At 35.1% G+C, this 20,086-nt stretch overlaps 1 protein-coding gene across 8 annotated transcripts in view; it reads right to left on the bottom strand.

The window, feature by feature from the left end:
- Positions 1-20,086, bottom strand: part of ADAM18 (ADAM metallopeptidase domain 18) — a 148,603-nt gene that overhangs the window by 102,166 nt on the left and 26,351 nt on the right. For all 8 annotated transcript variants that reach the window (XM_021942253.2, XM_021942254.2, XM_021942247.2 and 5 more), the window contains 3 exons: positions 19,494-19,572; positions 19,056-19,132; positions 17,910-18,087 (listed from right to left, as the gene is read on the bottom strand). In XM_021942253.2, the coding sequence (XP_021797945.1) occupies positions 17,910-18,087; positions 19,056-19,132; positions 19,494-19,572 (334 nt within the window). The remainder of the gene's footprint in view (positions 1-17,909; positions 18,088-19,055; positions 19,133-19,493; positions 19,573-20,086) is intronic.

The following is a 20,086-nucleotide window of genomic DNA, read 5'->3' as shown; positions in this document are numbered from 1 at the left end:
TGAGAACACATAGTCTATACTGAAATTCAGGTAAATACTGTGATTTGTCTATTAATAATAATTGATGATTTATAGGTTATTATCTTAGCACAATCAATAATTATTGCATTACATCAAATGACACACAAAGCCTATGCTCTGGAACAATTGAATTATTTCTGATATTTTATATTCTGTTCTTCCTTGTGTACCCATATGATTATCTCCTATAAATCATCACTTATTACATCCTCATTGAACAATTTTTTGATAATTTTACATGAGCTTTATTTCTAACAAACTGAAGTGCCTTCTTACACATAGAAACTTCAGAGAAATTTCTTCTTTCATCTAAGCATATTTACTGGCCACCAAATACAAGAGTAAAGAGGGTGTTGAATCTGCAATAGAATAGTCCGAGTTAAAATAAGTAAAAAAGCAAACGAATAAGCTGACTGGATAGAGCCTCTATTTAAATAGGTTGGTTTATATTTCCATGGGAAAGTAAAGTATGCCTCATCTATCTATTGTTGTTTATCTATCTATCTATCTATCTATCTATCTATCTATCTATCTATCTATCTAATGGACCTATCAGACTATCTATTCATCATCTAAATCTATCAGTCTATCATCTATCAAGACATATATGTTTATTTATCTATCCATCTATTTATGTATCCTCTCCTTGTGTATACATGTATATATACAATTTTGTAAAAAAGGGGACTCTCATTTTTTTTCAATATTCTAAAATATGTGAGTTTTGTCTTTTAAACTTTCCGTTATTGGTGTGCTTTTTGTGATCATACTATTGAATGACAATACAACTTATTGCTCAAACTGAAATAACGTTGAGTGAGAAAAGGGTGCACTAAAATAATCAAAATTATAGAATTATTAAAATCGATACTTAATGACTAAAAAGTTTAATTTTCTCAGCAGCAACCTTGCAAACAAGAAGGGTGACATTCATCTTTAGTCTCTTTATAAAGAATAACTCTGCCAAGAATTTTGTAGCCAGCAAAACTAAGTTTTATAAATGAAGGAGAAGTAAAGTCTTTTTCAAACAAGCAAATACTAAGCGAATTTGTCACTACTAGATCAGCCCTACGAGAAATGCTAAAAGGAGTTGTACCTCTTAAAACAAAATGTCAATACACACCAGAATAGGACCTCTTGAAAGCATACAATGCATAGGACCTATAAAACAATAACACAATGAAGAATACGAAGTATCTTTGTGACAATCAGCATGACTGGAGCAGTGTCTCACACCTCAATACTAATGTCGAATGTAAATGGTCTAAATACACCACTTAGACGACACATATTGGCAGGATGGATAAAAAAATTCACAAATCAAACATCTGCTGTCTTCTAGAGACTCACCTAACATGTAAAGATTCTTATAGACTCAAGGCAAAGGGGTGGAAAAGACATTCCAGACAAATAGAAACTAAAGGCAAGCAGGAGGTGCTATTCTTAGGTAAAACAGACTTTTAAGCACAAACAGTTTTTTTTTAAATTTTATTTATTTTTTTATTATTATTATACTTTAAGTTCTAGGGTACATGTGCATAACGTGCAGGTTTGTTACATATGTATACTTGTGCCATGTTGCTGTGCTGCACCCATCAACACGTCAGCACCCATCAACTCGTCATTTACATCAGGTATAACTCCCAATGCAATCCCTCCCCCCTCCCCCCTCCCCATGATAGGCCCCGGTATGTGATGTTCCCCTTCCCGAGTCCAAGTGATTTCATTGTTCAGTTCCCACCTATGAGTGAGAACATGCGGTGTTTGGTTTTCTGTTCTTGTGATAGTTCATACAGCCAACAGACACATGAAAAAATGCTCATCATCACTGGCCATCAGAGAAATGCAAATCAAAACCACAATGAGATACCATCTCACACCAGTTAGAATGGCGATCATTAAAAAGTCAGGAAACAACAGGTGCTGGAGAGGATGTGGAGAAATAGGAACACTTTTACACTGTTGGTAGGATTGTAAACTAGTTCAACCATTATGGAAAACAGTATGGCGATTCCTCAAGGATCTAGAACTAGAGGTACCATATGACCCAGCCATCCCATTACTGGGTATATACACAAACAGTTTTTAAAAGACAAAAGGATGTTGATATGCTTTGACTGTGTCCCCACCCAAATATTGTAATAACCCCCATCTGTCAAAGGTGGGGTCAGGTGGAAATAATTGAATCATGGGTGCAGTTTCCCCCATACTGTTCTCATTGTAGTGAATAAGTCTCATGAGATCTGATGGTTTCATAAATGGGAGTTCCCTGGCCCAAGCTCTCTTGCCTGCTGACATAAAAGATGTCCCTTTGTTCTTCCTTCATCTTCTGCCATGATGTGAGGCCTCTCCAGCCATGTGGAACTGTGAATCCATTAAACCTTTTTCCTTTACAAATTACCCAGTCTCGGGTGTGTCTTCATCAGCAGTGTGAGCACAAACTAATACAGATGTCATTATATAATGATAAAAGAATCAATCCAACAAGAAGATATTACAATCCTAAATATATATGCACCTAACTTCGGTGCTCCCACATTCATAAAACAATGACTACTTGTCCTATGAAAAGAGATAGACAGCAACACAATAATAATGGATGACTTCAACACTCCACCAACAGCACTAGACAGATTTCAAGGCAGAAAGGTAACAGAGAAACACAGGACTTAAACTGTACTCTAGAACAAATGGACCTAACACATATTTACAAACTATTCTACCCAAGAACTACATTCTTCTCATCAGCACATAGAACATTCTCCAAGACAGATAATATGATGGGCCACAAAATAAGTCTCAATAAATTTTTTAAAAATCAAAATTATATCAAGTATCTTTTCAGATACGATGGAGTAAAACTAAATATCAACTCCAAAAGGAACCCTCAAAACTATAGAAATACAATAAAATTAATCTGATCCTGAATGATTTTGGGGTTAGCAATAAACTCAAGATGAAAATTTAAAAATTCTTCAAAATGAATGGTAATTATAATACAAATTATCAAAACCTCTGGGATACAGCAAATGCAGCGCTGAGAGGAAAGTTTATAGCACCCAATACCTACATCAGAAAGTCTGAAAGACCACAAATTGACAATTTAATCTCAACCTCAAGGAACTAGAGAAATAAGAACAAACCAAACCCAAAGCTAGCAGAAGGAAAGAAATAACAAAGATCGGAGCAGGTCTAAATGACATTGAAACAAAAATATTAAAATGATCAATGAAATGAAAACTTGGTTCTTTGAAAAGATGAACAAAATTAATAGACCATTAGCTCCATTAGCCAAGAAGAGACAAGATTAAAAGAAGATTTAGAAATAAAAATGAAAGTATTACACCTGACATCACAGAAATACAAAAGATCATCCAAGACTACTACGAACACTTCTATGCATACAAACTAGAAAAATCTGGAAGAAATGGATAAATTCCTGGAAACACACAACCCTACTAGCTTGAATTGAGATGAAATAGAAATCCTGACTAGACCAATAACCATCAGTGAGATTGACTCAGTAATTTTAAAAACCTGCCAAAGAAAAGCCCAAGGCCACAGGAATTCACAACCAAATTCTACCAGACATTCAAACAAGAATTGATACCAATCCTACTGAAACTATTGCAAAGTATGTAGAGCACGGATGCAAAATTCCTCAACAAAATACTAGCAAATAGAATCCAGTAACACATCAAAAAGATAATTCACCCATGATCAGAAGGTTTCACCTCAGGGATGCAGGGACGGATCAATATATGCATGTCCATAAATGTGATTCACCGCATAAAAATGGAAAACAATTATAATAATCTCAATAGATGATGCTGAAAAAAGCATTCAATAAAATCCAGCATCTCTTTATAAAAAAAAATTCAACAAACTAGGCATAGAAGGAATATACCTCAAAATAATAAAAACTATATACGACAAACCCACAGTGAGCATCATACTGAACGGGTAAAATGCTGAAAGCATTCCCTGAAAACTGGAAAAAGACAAAGATGGATACTTTCACTACTTCTATTCAACATAGTGCTGGAAATCCTAGCAAGAGCAGTCAGGCAAAAGACATAAATAAAGGAAATCCAAATTGGAAAATAGTAGGTCAAGCTAACTCTGTTTGCCAATATTATAATCATATACCTAAAAAACCCTAAAAGCCTCCTCCAGAAGACTCCTACATTTGACCAGTGAATTATGTGAAGTCTCAGGTTACAAAATCAATGTACATAAATTAGTAGCATGGCCGTATACCAACAATGACCAAGCTGAGAATCAAATTGAGATCTCAATTCCTTTTACAACAGCTGCAAAAATAAAATAAAATAATTAAGAATATACCTACCCAAGGAGGTGAAAGATCTTTACAAGGAGAACTACAGAACACTGTGTAAAGAAATCCTAGATAGCACTAACAAGTGGAAATTCATCCCATGCTTATGGATGGAAGAATTCACATTGTGAAAATTACCATACTGCCAAAAGCAATCTACATATTCAAGCAATTCCTATCAAAATACCAAAATCAGTTTTCACAGAATTAGGAAAAAACTCTAAAATTCACATAGAACCAAAGAAGAGTCTGAATAGCCAAAGCAATTTTATTGGTCCATTCTTGCACTGCTATAAAAGAATACCTGAGTCTGGGTGATTTATAAAGAAGAGATTTAATTGGCTCACGGTTCCACAAGTTGTACAGGAAGCATGACAGCTTCTGGGAAAACTCAGAAAACTTTCAATCATAGTGGAAGGCAAAGGAAAAGCAGGCATGTCTCACACGGACAGAGCAGGAGAAAGAGAGAGCAGGGGAGGTGCTACACACTTTTAAACAACCAGATCTCCTGAGCACTCTATCGCAAGAACAGTACTAGGAGGATGGTGTTAAGCCATAAGAAACCACCCCCATGATCTAATCACCTTCCACCAGGCCCCACCTTCAACACTGGGAATTACAATTTCACATGAGATTTGGGAGGATACAGAAACATATCAGCATTCTTAAGCAAAATAACATATCTGGAGACACTACATGACCTGACTTCAAACCACACTACAAAGCTTTAGTAACCAAAAGAGCATTGTACTGGTATAAAAGTAGATACACAGACCAATGGAATATACTAGAGAACCCAGAAATAAACCCAAATACCACCAACTGATCTTCAACAAAGCAAACGAAAACATAAATTGGGGAAAGGACTTCCTATTCAATGAATGATGCTGGGAATACTGGATAGCCACATGTGGAAGAAGGAAACTGCATCCTTCTCACCATATACAAAAATCAACTCAAGATGGATCAAAGACTTAAATTTAACACCTGAAACCATAAAAATTCTAGAAGAAAGCTTAGGAAAAACTCTTCTGGACATTGTCCTAGGCAAAGAAATTAAGACTAAGACCCCAAAAGCAAATGCAACAAAAACAAAGATAAATAAATGGGACACAATTAAACTAAAAAGCTTCTGCACAGCAAAAGAAATAAGCATCAGAATAAAAAGGCAACCTAAAGAAGGGGAGAAAATATTTGCAAACTATGCATCTGACAGAGGACTAATATCCAGAATATATAAGGAACTCAAACAAATCAGCAAGATAAAAACAAATAATCCCCCCCACACAGTAGGCAAATTACATGAATAGACCTTTCTCAAAAGAAGACACACAAATGACCAACAAACATGAAAAATGCTAAACATCACTAACCATCAGGGAAATGCAAATAAAAACTATAATGATAAGCCAAGCACTTTGGGAGGCCAAGGCAGGCAGATCATGAGGTCAGGAGATGGAGACCATCCTGGCTAACACGGTGAAACCCCGTCTCTACCAAAAATACAAAAAATTAGCCAGGCGTGGTGGTGGGTGCCTGTAGTCCCAGCTACTTGGAAGACTGAGGCAAGGGAATAGCGTGAACCCAGGAGGCAAAGCTTGCAGTGAGCTGAGATCTCCCCACTGCACTCCAGCCTGGGCGACAGAGCGAGACTCCATCTCAAAAAACAAAACAAAAAACAAACAAACAAAAAACTATAATGAGATACAACTTTATCCTAGCCAGAATGGTCATTATTTAAAAAACTGAAAAAAAAAAAAATAGATGTGTAGATGTGGTGAACAGGGAACTTATTCAAGTTCAGGAGTATATGTACATACTGCTGGTGGGAATGTAAATTACTACAACTACTATGGAAAAGCAGTATGGGGATTTCTCAAAGAAGTAAAAGTAGATCTATCATTTGATCTAGCAAACCCACTGTTGATTATCCCCCAAAATAGAAATTATTATATCCAAAAGAATGCTGCATACATGTGTTTACTCCAGCACAATTCATTATTCCAAAGATATGGAACCAACCTAAATGTATTTCAAGCAGTGAGTGGATAATATATACACCATGGAATTCTCCTCAGCCATAAAAAAAATGAATTAATGTCTTTTGCTGCAACTTGAATGGAGGAGGCCATTATTCTAAGTGAAGTAACTCAGGAATGGAAAAACAGATACTGTATGTTCTCACTTTTAAGTGGTATGCAAAGACATACAGAGTGGTATCATGGAAACCGGAGATTCAGAAATGGGGAGCGTGAGGGGGGAGTGAGGGATTAAAAGCCACATATTGGGTAGAATGAACACTACTCAAGTGACGGGTGGAGTAAATCTCAGACATCACCACTATACGATTCATCCATGTAACTGTTCACTCATACCAAAAGCAATTGAAATGAATATATATATATATATATATATATAAATATATATAAATATATAGAGACTGGTAGCCTGGAAAACTAGAAAGTCTTAGAGGTTTACAAACAGCAGTGTGTGTTGTGTATGACTCCTCTAAATCTTTTATCTCTATGCCTCCTGTTAAGTTATGTAACTTATTATAACCTCAGTTATGTATCTGTAAAATAAGTATGACAAGCAGGATTGTAAATAGCATTAAATAAGATATGAAATGAAAAATTAATGTTTGTATTATTTTGATATAATTAAAACTAGTTATTGACAAAACTAGATGTTTTTCTAAACAAATATAACAGCATACAAGACAAAATTATATTCTCATTGATTAAAAATTGCATAAGTAAAATAATTGCTCTTGATAGATTCTCATATGCTTTATTTTCTTAGGTGTCTCTCCTTCTAATGCTGTATTTCTGATATTTTAGAGCAATGTGTTTTTCAATATTATCTTAATATTTTCATTACATTGCCTATGATTATTTTCAAAATTGCATTTCATGGTTAATACATTTAAAATTGTGAACATTTTCAATAGAATCTTTCCAAAGGCCATTATATATATTATATGTATTATGTATATTATATATGTAAAATTATGTATATAACATGCACAATATATTACATATAATTTTCCTTATGCTATTTTTAATCAATGAGAATATAATTTTGCCTTGTGTGTTGATGTACTTGTTTTTAGAAAAACAACTAGTTTTGTCAATAACTTTTAAGTAGAAGTAGTTAAAAATAAAAGTTGGAAATTGAATATATATATATATACACATTTTTTTTAATCTCTAATTTTTATTTTAAGTTCAGGGGTACATGTACAGGACATGCAAGTCTGTTACATAGGTAAACATGTGCCATGGCGGTTTGCTGCTCGGATCATCCCATCACCCAGGTATTAAGACCAGCATCCATTAGCTTTTCTTCCTGATCCTCTTCCTCTTCTCATCCTCCACCCTCTGACAGGCCCCAGTGTGTGTTGTTTCCCCACATGTGTCACGTGTTCTCATCATTTAGCTCCCACTTATAAAAGAACATTCAGTGTTTGGTTTTCTGTTCCTGCTTTAGTTTGATGAGGATAGCAGCTTCCAGCTCCATCCATATCCCTGCAATTACATGATCTCATTCTTTTGTATGGCTGCATAGTATTCCATGGTGTATATGTACCATATTTTCTTTATCCAGTGTGTTACTGATCGGCATCTGGGTTGATTCCATGTCATTACTATTGTGACTTTATATTCTTGTTAGTCTCAAAACAAAAATAAATATCTTTAGTATCTGAGTTTTCAAATAAATTTAAAATAATATTCACAATATTGTTGGATATGTTACCTGCAATAAAAGTCACTTCCAAAATTATTATAATATTAATAGATTATGTTTATTTTCCATATTTTATACTCAAAAATAAAAAAAAAAATTGAAACACTGGAAAATACCAAAGAAGATCAGGGAACTCATGTGTCATTCATCCAGTTTTCCCCAGTGGTCATAAACTTATCAAAACCAGGACACTGACATGGGTACAGTCTCTGTGTGCGTGTGTGTGTTTGTGTGTGTGTGTGTAATTTTGTCATGCATGTATTCATGTCACATTTAAAAAACTCAGTTGCTCTATTAAGTATGTAATAGTACCTGATAATGTTCTTAATTTGCATTTTTCTAATGGGTGGTGATGATGTAAATATTTTAATGTATTTTCTATTTTGTTTTGTTTTGTTTTTGCCATGTCTATATCCTTTTCAGTGAAATGCCTTTTAATGTTTTGGCTATTCTTTAATTGTATTTTTTAAATGTTGACTTTTGAGTTATTTATATAGTCTCAATATCAGTCCATTGTCACATTTCAGGTCTGTAGTTTATCCTTTTGGCATATAAATGTACATAATTTTGTTCTATGCATAGATTGTGTAGTGGTGAACTCAGAACTTTTAGGGTATCCATCACCCAAATATTGTATATTGTATCCATTAAATATTCTCTCATTATCTACCTGTCTCTCACCTCCTCACCCATTCAAATCTCTATTGTCTATCATTCCACACTCTACACCCCTGTGTGCACAGTATTTATATCCCATTTATAAGTAACTACATACAGTGTTTATCTTTCTGTGTCTGACTTGTCTCATTTAAGATAAAGGCCTCCAGTTCATCTGTGTTGTTGCCAATGATAGGATTTCATTCTTTTTTAATATAACTGTTGGCTACTTGTATGTGTTTTTTTGAGAAAGTATGTTTACCTGTTCAAATATCTTGTCCATTTGCAAGCAAAAGCTTTTTAGTTTGTTGTAGTGTTTTTGTTTGGTTGGTTGGTTGTTTTTCATTTGTTTGTTTTTGCTTGTTTGTTTGTTTGTGTTTTGCTTTTGTTGTGTGTGCTTTTTAGATCCTGTCTAAAAAATCCTTGCTCAGACCTATGTCATGTAGTGTTTCGCTTAGGCTTTTCATCTAATAATTTCATGGTTTGGGGTTTTAAGTTTAAATCTTTAATACATTTTGATCTTTTTATATCAGTTCAGAGATAGGAATTTACTTTCTCTTTTTTGTGTGTGAATATTCAGTTTTCCCAGCACCATATATTGAAGAGACTGTCCTTTCTCCATTGTGAGTTCTTGGCACCTTTGTAAAAAAAAAAAAAAATGCTGACTGTAAATGCATGCTTCTATTTCTGGGCTCTCTATGTTGTTTCATTGGTCTATGTGTCTGTTTTGATGTGAATACCATGCTGTTTCAGTTACTATAGCTTTATAGTATATTTTCCTCTTTTTGCTCAAGATTGCTTTAGATATTTGGGGTGTTTTCTTGTTGCATATACATTTTAGACTGAATTTTTTCTATTTCTGTAAAGATTGATATTAGAATTTTGATAGAAATTGCATTGAATCTGTAAGTCTCTTTAAGTAATATGAACACTTTAACAATATTATTCCAATTCAGGAACATTAGATATCTTTGCATTTACTGTGTGTACTTCAATTTCTTTCATCCATGTTTTATAGTTTTCATTGTGGAGCTCTTTAATCTCCTTAGAAAAACTTACTAATAGTTATTTTATTTTTTGTAGCTATTATAAATGGAATTGTTTTGTTGAATTCTTTATCAGATAGGTTACTATTGGCAATAGAAATGCTACTGATTTTTTTATGTGGAGCATGTTGCTTTTAATTTCCATGTATTTGTACAGTTTCCAATGTTTCTCTTATAATTCTAGTTTTATCCCACTATAGTTAGAAAAACTATTCAATACAATTTCAATTTTTAAAAACTTTATGAAGACTTGTTTTGTGTCACAGAATGTGACTTATCCTGGAGAATGCTCCATATGCAGTTGAAAAACGTGTGAATTCTAAAGTTTGTTGGATCAGATCTCCTGTAAATGTTCATTAAGTCTCTTTTAATCTTGAGTAGAGTTAAAATGTGGTATTTCTCCATTGATGTTATACCTGCATGTTTCCTCCTTTACTGAAAGTGAGGTGTTGAAATCCCCTATTATTGTATATGCATCTATCTTTTCCTTTAGATCTATTAATGTTTGCTTTATATATTTAGGTGCTACAATTATTGGGTGTGAAGATATTTGTGATAGTTAAATCCTTTTCCTGTATTGACCACTTTGTCATTATATAATGCCCTTGTTTGTCTTTTTTTTTTTTTTTTTTACACTTTTTTCCTTGGAGAATATTTTTATCTAAGTACAGCTACTCCTAATTTATTTTGGTTTTTATTTGCATTAAATATATACTTTTCATCCATTTACTTTCAGTCTATGTGTATACTTAAAGATAAAGTGAGTCTTTGGAGACATCAAATAGTTAGGTCTTGTTTTAGGGTTTCTGGTTTTATTAACTTTATTCATTTCCAATTTTTATTTTAGGTTTGGGGGGTACAAGTGCTGGTTTGATACATAGGTAAATGGCATGTCACAGGGGTTTAATGTACAGATTAATTTGTCACCCAGATAATGAGCATTGTAACCAATAGGTCCCCACCCTATACCCACCTTACACTCTCAAGTAGGCCTAGTGTCTATTGTTCCCTTCTTTGTGTCTATGTGTACTCGATGTTTACCTCCCACTTATCAGTGAGAACATGTGGTATTCGAGTTACTATTTCTGCATTACTTTGCTTAGAATAATGGCCTCCAAATCCATTCATATTGCTACACAGAACATAATTTTAGTATTCTTTATGGCTGTGTAGTATTCCATGGTGTACATATAACAGATTTTCATTATGCATTCCATCATTGATGGACATCTAGGTTGATACTATGTCTCTACTATTGTGAATAGTACTATGAAAAGCATATGTGTGCATGTGTTTTTATGGTGGAATGATTTTTATTCCTCTGGGTATATACCCAATAATGGAGTTGCCAGGTCGAATGGTAGTTCCATGTTCTCTAAGAAATTTCCAATCTGCTTTCCACAGTGGCTGAACTAATTTACATTCTCATCAGCAGTGCACAATTGTTCCCTTATCTCCACAGCCTCATGAGCATCTGTCACTTTTTCTTTTTAGTAATACCTATTCTAACTGGTGTAGAATGGTATCTCATTGTGGTTAAGATTTGTATTTTTCTAATGATTACCGATGATGAGTATTTTTTCATATGCTTGTTGGCTGTATGTATGTTTTCTCTTGAAATGTGCTTGCTCATGTCCTTTGGCCATTTTTAAATAGGATTCTTTTTTTTTCTTGTAAATTTTAGATATTAGGCCTTTGCTGGATTCATACTTTGTGAATGTTTTCTCCCATTCTGTAGGTTGTCTGTTTACTCTGTTGATTGCTTCTTTTGCTGTGCAGAAGCTTTTCTGTTTAATTAGGTCCCACTTGTCAATTTTTCGTTTTGTTACAATTGCTTTTGGCATCTTCATCATAAAATCTTTGCTAGGGCCTATGTCCAGAGTGATATTTCTTAGGTTTTATTTTAGAGTTTTTATAGCTCTAGCTTTTACATTGTCTTTTATATATCTTGATTTGATTTTTGTATATTGTGAAAGGAAGGAGTTCATCTTCAATCTTTTGCATGTGACTAGCCAGTTATCCCAGCACTGTTTATTGAATAGAAATTATTTTCCCAGTTGTTTGTTATTGTTGATGCTGTTGAAGATAAGACGGTTGTAGGTGTGCAGCTTTATTTCTGGGTTCTAACCTGTTCCATTTGGTCTGTGTTTCTGTTTTTCTACAAGGTCCATGCTGTTTTGGTTACTTCCTTAAAGTATAGTTAGAAGTTGGATAATGTGATGACTGCAGCTTTGTTCTTTTATCTCAGAATTCCTTTGGATATTCAGGCTCTTTCTTTGGTCTCATATGAATTTTAGAATAGTTTGTGAAAAATTTTGTTGGTTGTTTGATAGGAATGGCATTGAATCTGTAAATTGTTTTGGGGTGCATTGACATTTTAACAATTTTTTCTTCTTTTTGAGAAGGAGTCTTGTTCTGTCACCCAGGCTGGAGTGCAGTGGCACCATCTCGGCTCACTGCAACCTCAGCTTCCTGTGTTCAAGTGATTATCCTGCCTCAGCATTTCCAGTAGCTGGGACTACAGGTGCACGCCACCACTCCTGCCTAATTTGTGTGTGTATATATATATATATATTTTTTTTTTTTTTTGTAGAGATAGGGTTTCACCATGTTGGCCAGGCTGGTCTCAAACTCCTGATAACAGATGATCTGCCTGCCTCAGCCTCCCAAAGTGCTCAGATTACAGGCATGAGTCACTGCGGCTGGCCCATTTTAACAATATTGATTCTTCCTTCCTAACCATGGGCATAAAATATTTTCCCCATTTGTTTCTGTCATCTGATTCCTTTCAGCAATGTTTTCTGATTCTCATTATAGAGATCTTTCACCTCTCTGATTATCTGTATTCCTAAGTATTTTATTTTTTGTGGCTAATGTGAATGAGATTATGTTCTTGATTTGCCCCTCAGTTTGGTTGTTATTAGCATATACAAGTGCTACTTTTTTTTTTTTACACATTGATATTGTATCCTGAATCTTTGCTGAAGTTGTTTGTTACATCTAAGAGCCTTTGGGCGGAGACTACGGGGTTTTCTAGGTATAAAATCATATCATCTATGAAGAGAGATTGACCTCTTCTCTTTCTATTTGAATGCCTTTTATTTCTTTCTCTTACGTGATTGCTCTGGTGAGGTCTTCTAGTACTGTGTTGAATGGGAGTGGTGAGGGTGGGCATGCTTGTCTTGTTCTGGTTCTCAAGGGGAATGCTTCCAGCTTGTGCCTGTTGAGTATGTTTGCTGTGGGTTTGTCATAGATGACTCATTGTTTTGAAGTATGTTCCTTCAATGCCTAGTTTAAGGGTTCTTTACATAACAGGATATTGAATTTTATTGAAAGTCCTTTCTGCATCTGCTGAGATGCTCATGTGGGATTCTGTTAAACAACCTGCTACTGAATGAGATTCTGGTATGTTGTATCTTTGTTTAAAAGAATTTCTTGATTTCTGCCTTAATTTCATCATTTATCCAGAAGTCATTCAGGAGTAAGTTGCTAAATTTTCATGTAATTGTATGGTTTTTATAGATCTTCTTGGTGTGAACTTCTATTTTTATTACACTGTGTTCCAAAAAGTGTGGTCCGTATGACTTTTTTTTTTTTTTAATTTGTTGAGAATTGCATTACGGTCGAGCATGTGGTTGATTTTAGAGTACCTGCCATACACCCATGAGAAAAATATATATTCTGTTGTTCTTAGGGTGGAGTTTTTGTAGATGCATGTTAGGTCCATTTGGTCAAATGCTGAGTTTAGGTCCCAGATATTTTTGTTAGTTTTCTGCTTTAATGTTCTGTCTACTGCGTTAGTGGAGTGTTGAAGTCTCCTAATGTTATTGCACAGTTATCTACATCTCTTTGTAAGTCTGCAAGAACTTCCTTTATGAATCTGGGTGTGCCAGTGTTAGGTGAAAATCTATTTAGGATAGTTAAATCTTCTTATCGACCTGAACCCTTTATCATCATGCAGTGCTCTTTGTCCATTTTGATTGTTGCTGGTTTATAGTTTATTCCATCTGAAATTAGAATAGCAACCCCTGTGTTTTGTGTTTTCAGTTTGCTTGGTAGATTTTTCTCCATCTCTTGCTCTGAATCTGTGGGTGTCATTGCATGTGAAATGGGTCCCTTGAAGAAAGTATACAGTTGGGTCTTGTTTCTTCACGCAACCTGCCATGCTTTTATGTGGGGTATTTTTCTCCTTTACATTCAAAGTTAATATTGATATGTGCAGATTTGATCCTGTCGTTGTGTTGTCAGCTGGCTGTTAAGAAGATTTGATTGTGTAGTTTCCCTATAGTGTCAATTGTCTATGTACTTACGTGTGTTCTTGTGGTGCCCTGTATGGTCTTTTGTTTCCATGTTTAGCATTCCCTTAAGGGTCTCCTGTAAAGCAGGGCTGGTGGAACAAATTATCTCTGCATTTGCTTGTCTGAAAAGGATTTTATTTCTTCTTTGCTTATAAAGTTTAGTTTGGATAGATATCTAATTCTTGGTTGAAATTTATTTTCTTTAAGAACGCTGAAGATAGGCTCTCAATCTCTTCTGGCTTGTAGGGTTTTGCTGAGAAATCTACTCTTCACCTAATAGGGTGTTCTTTGTAGACGGCCTGCCCCTTGTTTCTATTTGCAATGTTTTTTCTTTCACATTGAGGTTGAAGAATCTGATGACTATGTGTCTTGGGATGGTTGTTCTTGTATAGCATTTTCTTGGGGTTCTCTGAATTTCCTAAATTTGAATGATAACCTCTCTAGTAAAGTTTGGAAATATTTTGTGAAAAATATCCTCAAATATGTTTTCCAAGTTGCTTGCTCTCTCTCTTTCACTCTGTTTCAGGGATGACAATCATAGGTTTGTTCTCTTTACATAATCCCATATTTCTCAGAGGTTTTGTTCATTCTTTTGCATTTTTTCTTTGTGTCTGACTGAATTGATTTGAAAAACCAGTTTTTGAGCTCTGAAATTATTTCTTTAATTTTGTCTATTCTGTTGTTAACACTTCTGATTGTACTATGAAATTCTTTTAGTGAATTTTTCAGTTTTCTTATACCAGTTTGATTCTTTCTTTAAATGGCTATATCCTCTTTCACCTCCTCATTGTTTAACTGGATTCTTTAGATTTCTTGGATTGGGTCTCACCTTTCTCTTACATCTCAATGATCTTTATTACCATCCAGATTCTGAATTCTAAGTATGTAATTTCTGTCATTTCAGCTTGGTTAAGAACCATTGCCAGAGATACACTACAGTCATTTATAGGTAGGAAGACACTCTGGCTTTCTGAGTTGCCAGAGTTCTTGTGCTAGTGCTTCCTAATCTGTGTGGGCTGCTGTTTAAAGTTTTTGTCCTTTGGGTGAGGCTTTTTGTTTTTATATTCTTTGATGCTTTGAGGGTTTGACCATGTTTGTAAGTTGGGTTCAGTCAACTGACTTTGTATCTGGATGATTTTAGGGGGTTCATGCTTGGTTTCATATTCCTGAGCTGCATGCTGTAACCCTGGGGGGCTGAAATCAGGCCCATGGCTTTGTTCTTTGGTTAAGCACCTGCTGCGCTTGAGGGACCAAGATATTCCTGATATGTTGGCAACAATATTCCATTTGGGCATGCTATCAAAAGTGCTCTGTCATGGTGATGGCAGCAGGGTCTGCACTCCTTCGTGCAGACCAGCAGTGGCTGACTGGCGGTGCAGCGGGGTCTGTATGCATGCACATGTGGTGGTGGTAGCGGCATGTTGGCTTCCATGCATGCACGCATGGCAGCAGCAACAGGGAGACATGCTGGAGTCCACGCATCCAGGTGTGTTCCAGCAGTGGTAGCTCTATGGAGTCTGCATGTGTACATGTACCGGCAGGGATGAAGCTGCAACAGCAAGGTGCATGCACACGTACCAGAAAAATAATGGGGGAGGCTATGGGTGAGTGTGCACCAACAAAGTGGTGGGAGAGGCTATTGGCATGTGTATGATGGCAAGAGTCCAAATTTCTCCAATGGTTAGGTAGGGTCTGCTGGTGAAGGAGCTATGGTAGCAGCAACAGGGAGGCATTCAGGTTGGGCAGCTGAGGTTGTGCTGCAAATGAATGTAGCCAGGGAGGAACCCCAGAAGAATACGTCAGATAGTGGGGTGCTCAGATCAGAATGGCCTTGTCCCCCCAAGCGAGGCAGCCCTGTTTTGTCCAGGTCCAACAATCAACAAAAGCCAAAGCCACCTAGAGGAGTGTGGGGAGCCTTGGGGTATGAGCGCTCCTGGCTTTACTCCACTGCAGCTCTTCCTGAACCAAACTCCCTGGGTTCTGCACAGGCTGGGGTCCTGTCCCTGCCACTTCTCCAAGCAGCTCTCCCTGCCAGATCAAGTGTCTGTGGGGGTCATGGGATCGCCTGCAGCTAGAATTCTGGAAGTTTTTATAGTGAGAGTGGGCTACTCCTCTAACATTTAACTCACCTCTTCCCCAGGAGCTGCTGGGAGCCAGGGATGAGTCCTGGTGCTTAAGAGCCCTGTGCAGGGTTCCCAGCTTCCTCCCCATTCAGCACAGGGTCTACATCCTCCCTCCACCCACCCTCAATTTCTTCCTTCCAAAGATCTGCTCAGAATGTGTTGGTCTTCTTTGTCTTGTTTTCCGGTGGGAGATAACCTTCCTGGCTGTGTCTAGTTGGTCATCTTGGCTCTCCTCCCTCCCATTTTTTTTTTTCACTAATAAGCCACATTATTTCTTTTAGTTGGACAGAATAATTCATTTACATTCAAGGTAATTATTTATGGGTAAGAAGTTGGTATTACCATATTCTTATTTGTTTTCTAGTTGTTTTGTATAAACTTCTTCTTTTTTTTTTTCATTTCTTGCTATCTTCCTTTGTGGTTAAGTGATTTTTTCTCTATCAAGTATGTTTTGATTTCTTGCTTTCCACTTTTAGTGGGTCTGTTAAAAATGTTGCTTCGTGGTTATCATGAGGCTTACAAAGAACATCTTATAGTTGTAGCAGGTTATTTTGTACTGATACCAAATTAATTGTGGTCACAAAAAAAAGGAAAAAGAAAAACTCTGTTTTTTACACATTTGGTTCCCATCACAACCTATAGGCACTTTTTTCCTCCACATATTTGTTAATGGTTTAATCTGCAATCTCAGGTTTTTGATGTGTTCCATAAAAATCATTAATGTGCAGTTGGTCTAAATTTTACTCTGCTGTATATGTGGAAGCAATGCTGTTTCCAGCTTTCCATATCTCACCTGAAACCAGAAACCTGAGAAGAATGCTTTTTTATTTATCTCAGTAAATACTTTTGGCAATAATGAACTACAAAATCGAGACAAATTTTAAAGTAGCAAAAAAGTGTGAAGTCTCTAGGAACATACAGATAGTTGGTTTCATAGCTTCACGGATTTTTTTTTTTTTTTCAGGATTCACACAAGCTAATTTAATTTCAAAACACATCCATTTACAGACCCAAGAAGTGCTTTAAGCTCCAAGTATGGTAAACACAAAGAGATACATTCATAGACACATGATAAGCACACTGCCATAAGACAGAGGCAAAGAAAGAATCTAGAAAGAAACAAAAGAGAAGCAACTCATTTTGTCCAAGGAATTCTCAATAAGAATAATAGAATACTTCTATCAGAAAAAAACAGAGGCCACATGGTGATGGATTGAAATATTCGAAGTGCTGAAAGAAAGAAACTGTCAAGCAAGAATTCTATACCCAGTCTATCAGCAAATTAAGAGCACTGAGCAACATGCAAATGGCTGTGTATTTTAGAAAGATATGTTCAGATAGTATGCAAGATGGATATCAAAATATTAAAATTAATTTTACCAAGGTACTGGAATAACAGTGACTGTTCTTTCTGCATTTCTAAACTTTTCAATAGTATCCATTTGGCTTGAAAAAAATATAAAAATTAGGGCTACAAAATACATCATAAAATATTAAGCTTGAAATATGTAACTTTCCAAGTATTTTAGATGAAGTTTCAATGTTTTATTTAAAGGTAGAAAAATATATAAAATTTAATATTCCTACTCAGTAGCTAACTAAATTCCTTTCATGATTTAAAAGAAAACTACACAGGCAATTTTCTAGTATGTCATAACATCAGAATGATGACAGTCACCTGTGAGTTTAAAGGAACTTTGTAGGACTGGTCTTTCTGCCAAATATGACTGTAATTTTCTGCTAAAATTGATACATTTGGATCATTATTTTTCAATTGATAAATTATATGCTCAAATCTTGCTGAAGATTCTAATGGTTCAATTCCATAACTGACATTTTCAAACTGGAGAAATCCCCTGAAAATTTAGAAAGCATAAGAAAATAGTTATAAAAATCCCACAAATGATCCCATCAAAATGATAATCTGAAATGGCTTAAGAAATAAAAAACTATACTAAAGAACACATTTTAAGCCCATTTTCTTTTTCCATTTATTTTTGGGAGGGGGCAGTTTATCATTAGTAAGAGTCACCATATTTGGCTTCCTTTTGCTTACATTTTAAAGATCTAAATGCAATGAAGACTATTTTTGTAAGGCAATCATATTAATTAAGGCCAAATTTGCCACAAACAAATATATTTGTTGAGAATCCCAGGAATAATGTTCCCGTTCTTACAGAGGTTTGATAAGGGACAGCATGTATGTAGACTATATATCTAAATAGGTTGGTATCTATAAAAACCACATTCAGAGAATGCCAAGTTTCTGAGTTGATGTGAACAAATTCTGGAAATCAGGCAATTGAAACCAAAGGAAAGTTAGAGGGAACATTTTTTCTCTGCTCTGGATCCTTCTTTTCCTGATGAACAGATCATAAGTGAGTCTCCCAGAATCAGTAACAAAAATCACTTTTCCCTATCCTTTATTCTTGAGGGATCTTCTTAATTAGTTGTTTTATATCTGGTATTAAGATGAGAACATACTATATTTTCCTATTATATTTATATAACTAATTAATGCCATTTTCCATAACTATTTGAGAAAACAGATGCAGAATACAAGAATCACACTTAAGGAGATATTTTAAAGTTTTCTTTCATGAAACTATTCCATTTTCCATGATATCCCTGGATTGATTTCATGGGAATAGACCCTTAAGTCTAAGTATTAACATTAATATAAATAGAATAATGCTGTTATAAAGAAAACTTTCCATTTTGATTTCCCTTAAACTTTTGTGATTTGCATCTGCTGGTCACTAAGCTTTGTTTTAAAGTATATCTTAAATTCTCCATCTACAGATTTCTTACAAGGTGCTATTACCTGAGACCAGAACATATACTGAGTGTCACAAATGAATCTGGAAATTCGGCAGCATATCCTTGGTAATGGCAATGCATCTGAAAAACAGTATAGAAAGGCAAGTATATAAATTTGTTGTGAATAAAAAATGTATTGTCAAACATCAGAAGATTCAAAATATTAAAAGATTTAATAAGATCATGAATCATGCAGAATAATTAATGCACATTTTCAGAAAAAAAAAGATTTGTGACAACTCTCTTTACTTTGCACCACCTAGGTCTCTGTGAGTATTCTCTTGTACCTGGGTTTCATCTCTATCACATGCCATTTCTATGTACAAAAGTCAGTAACACATCAGTAAGGATAAAACATTTGTATTAAACTGTCAACATGAAACACAATCTAATGGTAATAATATATCCACTTTAACAAAAAACATAAGGTATCTTACTTTACCATAAAATATGGAGACTCAGAATGCAAAGATCCAGCTTCATTATATGTATAAACCAAAAAGTTCTGGGGTAAAAATGATCTAAAAACAAGCAAGAAATAATAAAAATGTTTGAGTCATAATTTTAATATAAATGTTAAAAACAAATATTACATTTTATGTAACATAATTTAATTAGTTTTATATAATTGCATGATTTAATTAGAGTGACTCTAGTGAGGTATAACACTTGAAATTCATAGAAGTGGTGAATCAAGGAGTTTAGACTTTCTCAGCACTGGGACAGACTCTGGGACTCCTCTGCATCAGATATATGTGCGTATGGCTGTGTATGATGACGTTCAACAATTGTACTGAGTGTTCACTATCTGACAGACCCTCAGGTAGGTGCTGGGATTCAGCAATAAACAAGGGACAAAAAGCCTTAGTCTTTGTGACAGCCAGGGGCACACAGTATTAGTAATTAGATGATAATAGATAAGGCCTGGGGAGGGTGGTTACAAAATGTAGATAAGATGGCATGGAAAATCTCTCTGAATAGATGATTAAATACCTGAGGAATAAACCACATGGATTTTCACAGAAGTGTTATTCT

The sequence above is a fragment of the Papio anubis genome, chromosome 8 (genome assembly GCF_008728515.1).
Source record: "Papio anubis isolate 15944 chromosome 8, Panubis1.0, whole genome shotgun sequence".
Taxonomy (NCBI): domain Eukaryota; kingdom Metazoa; phylum Chordata; class Mammalia; order Primates; family Cercopithecidae; genus Papio; species Papio anubis.
The sequence above is the reverse complement of the archived record's forward strand: the minus strand, read 5'-3'. Positions and strand labels throughout refer to the sequence as shown.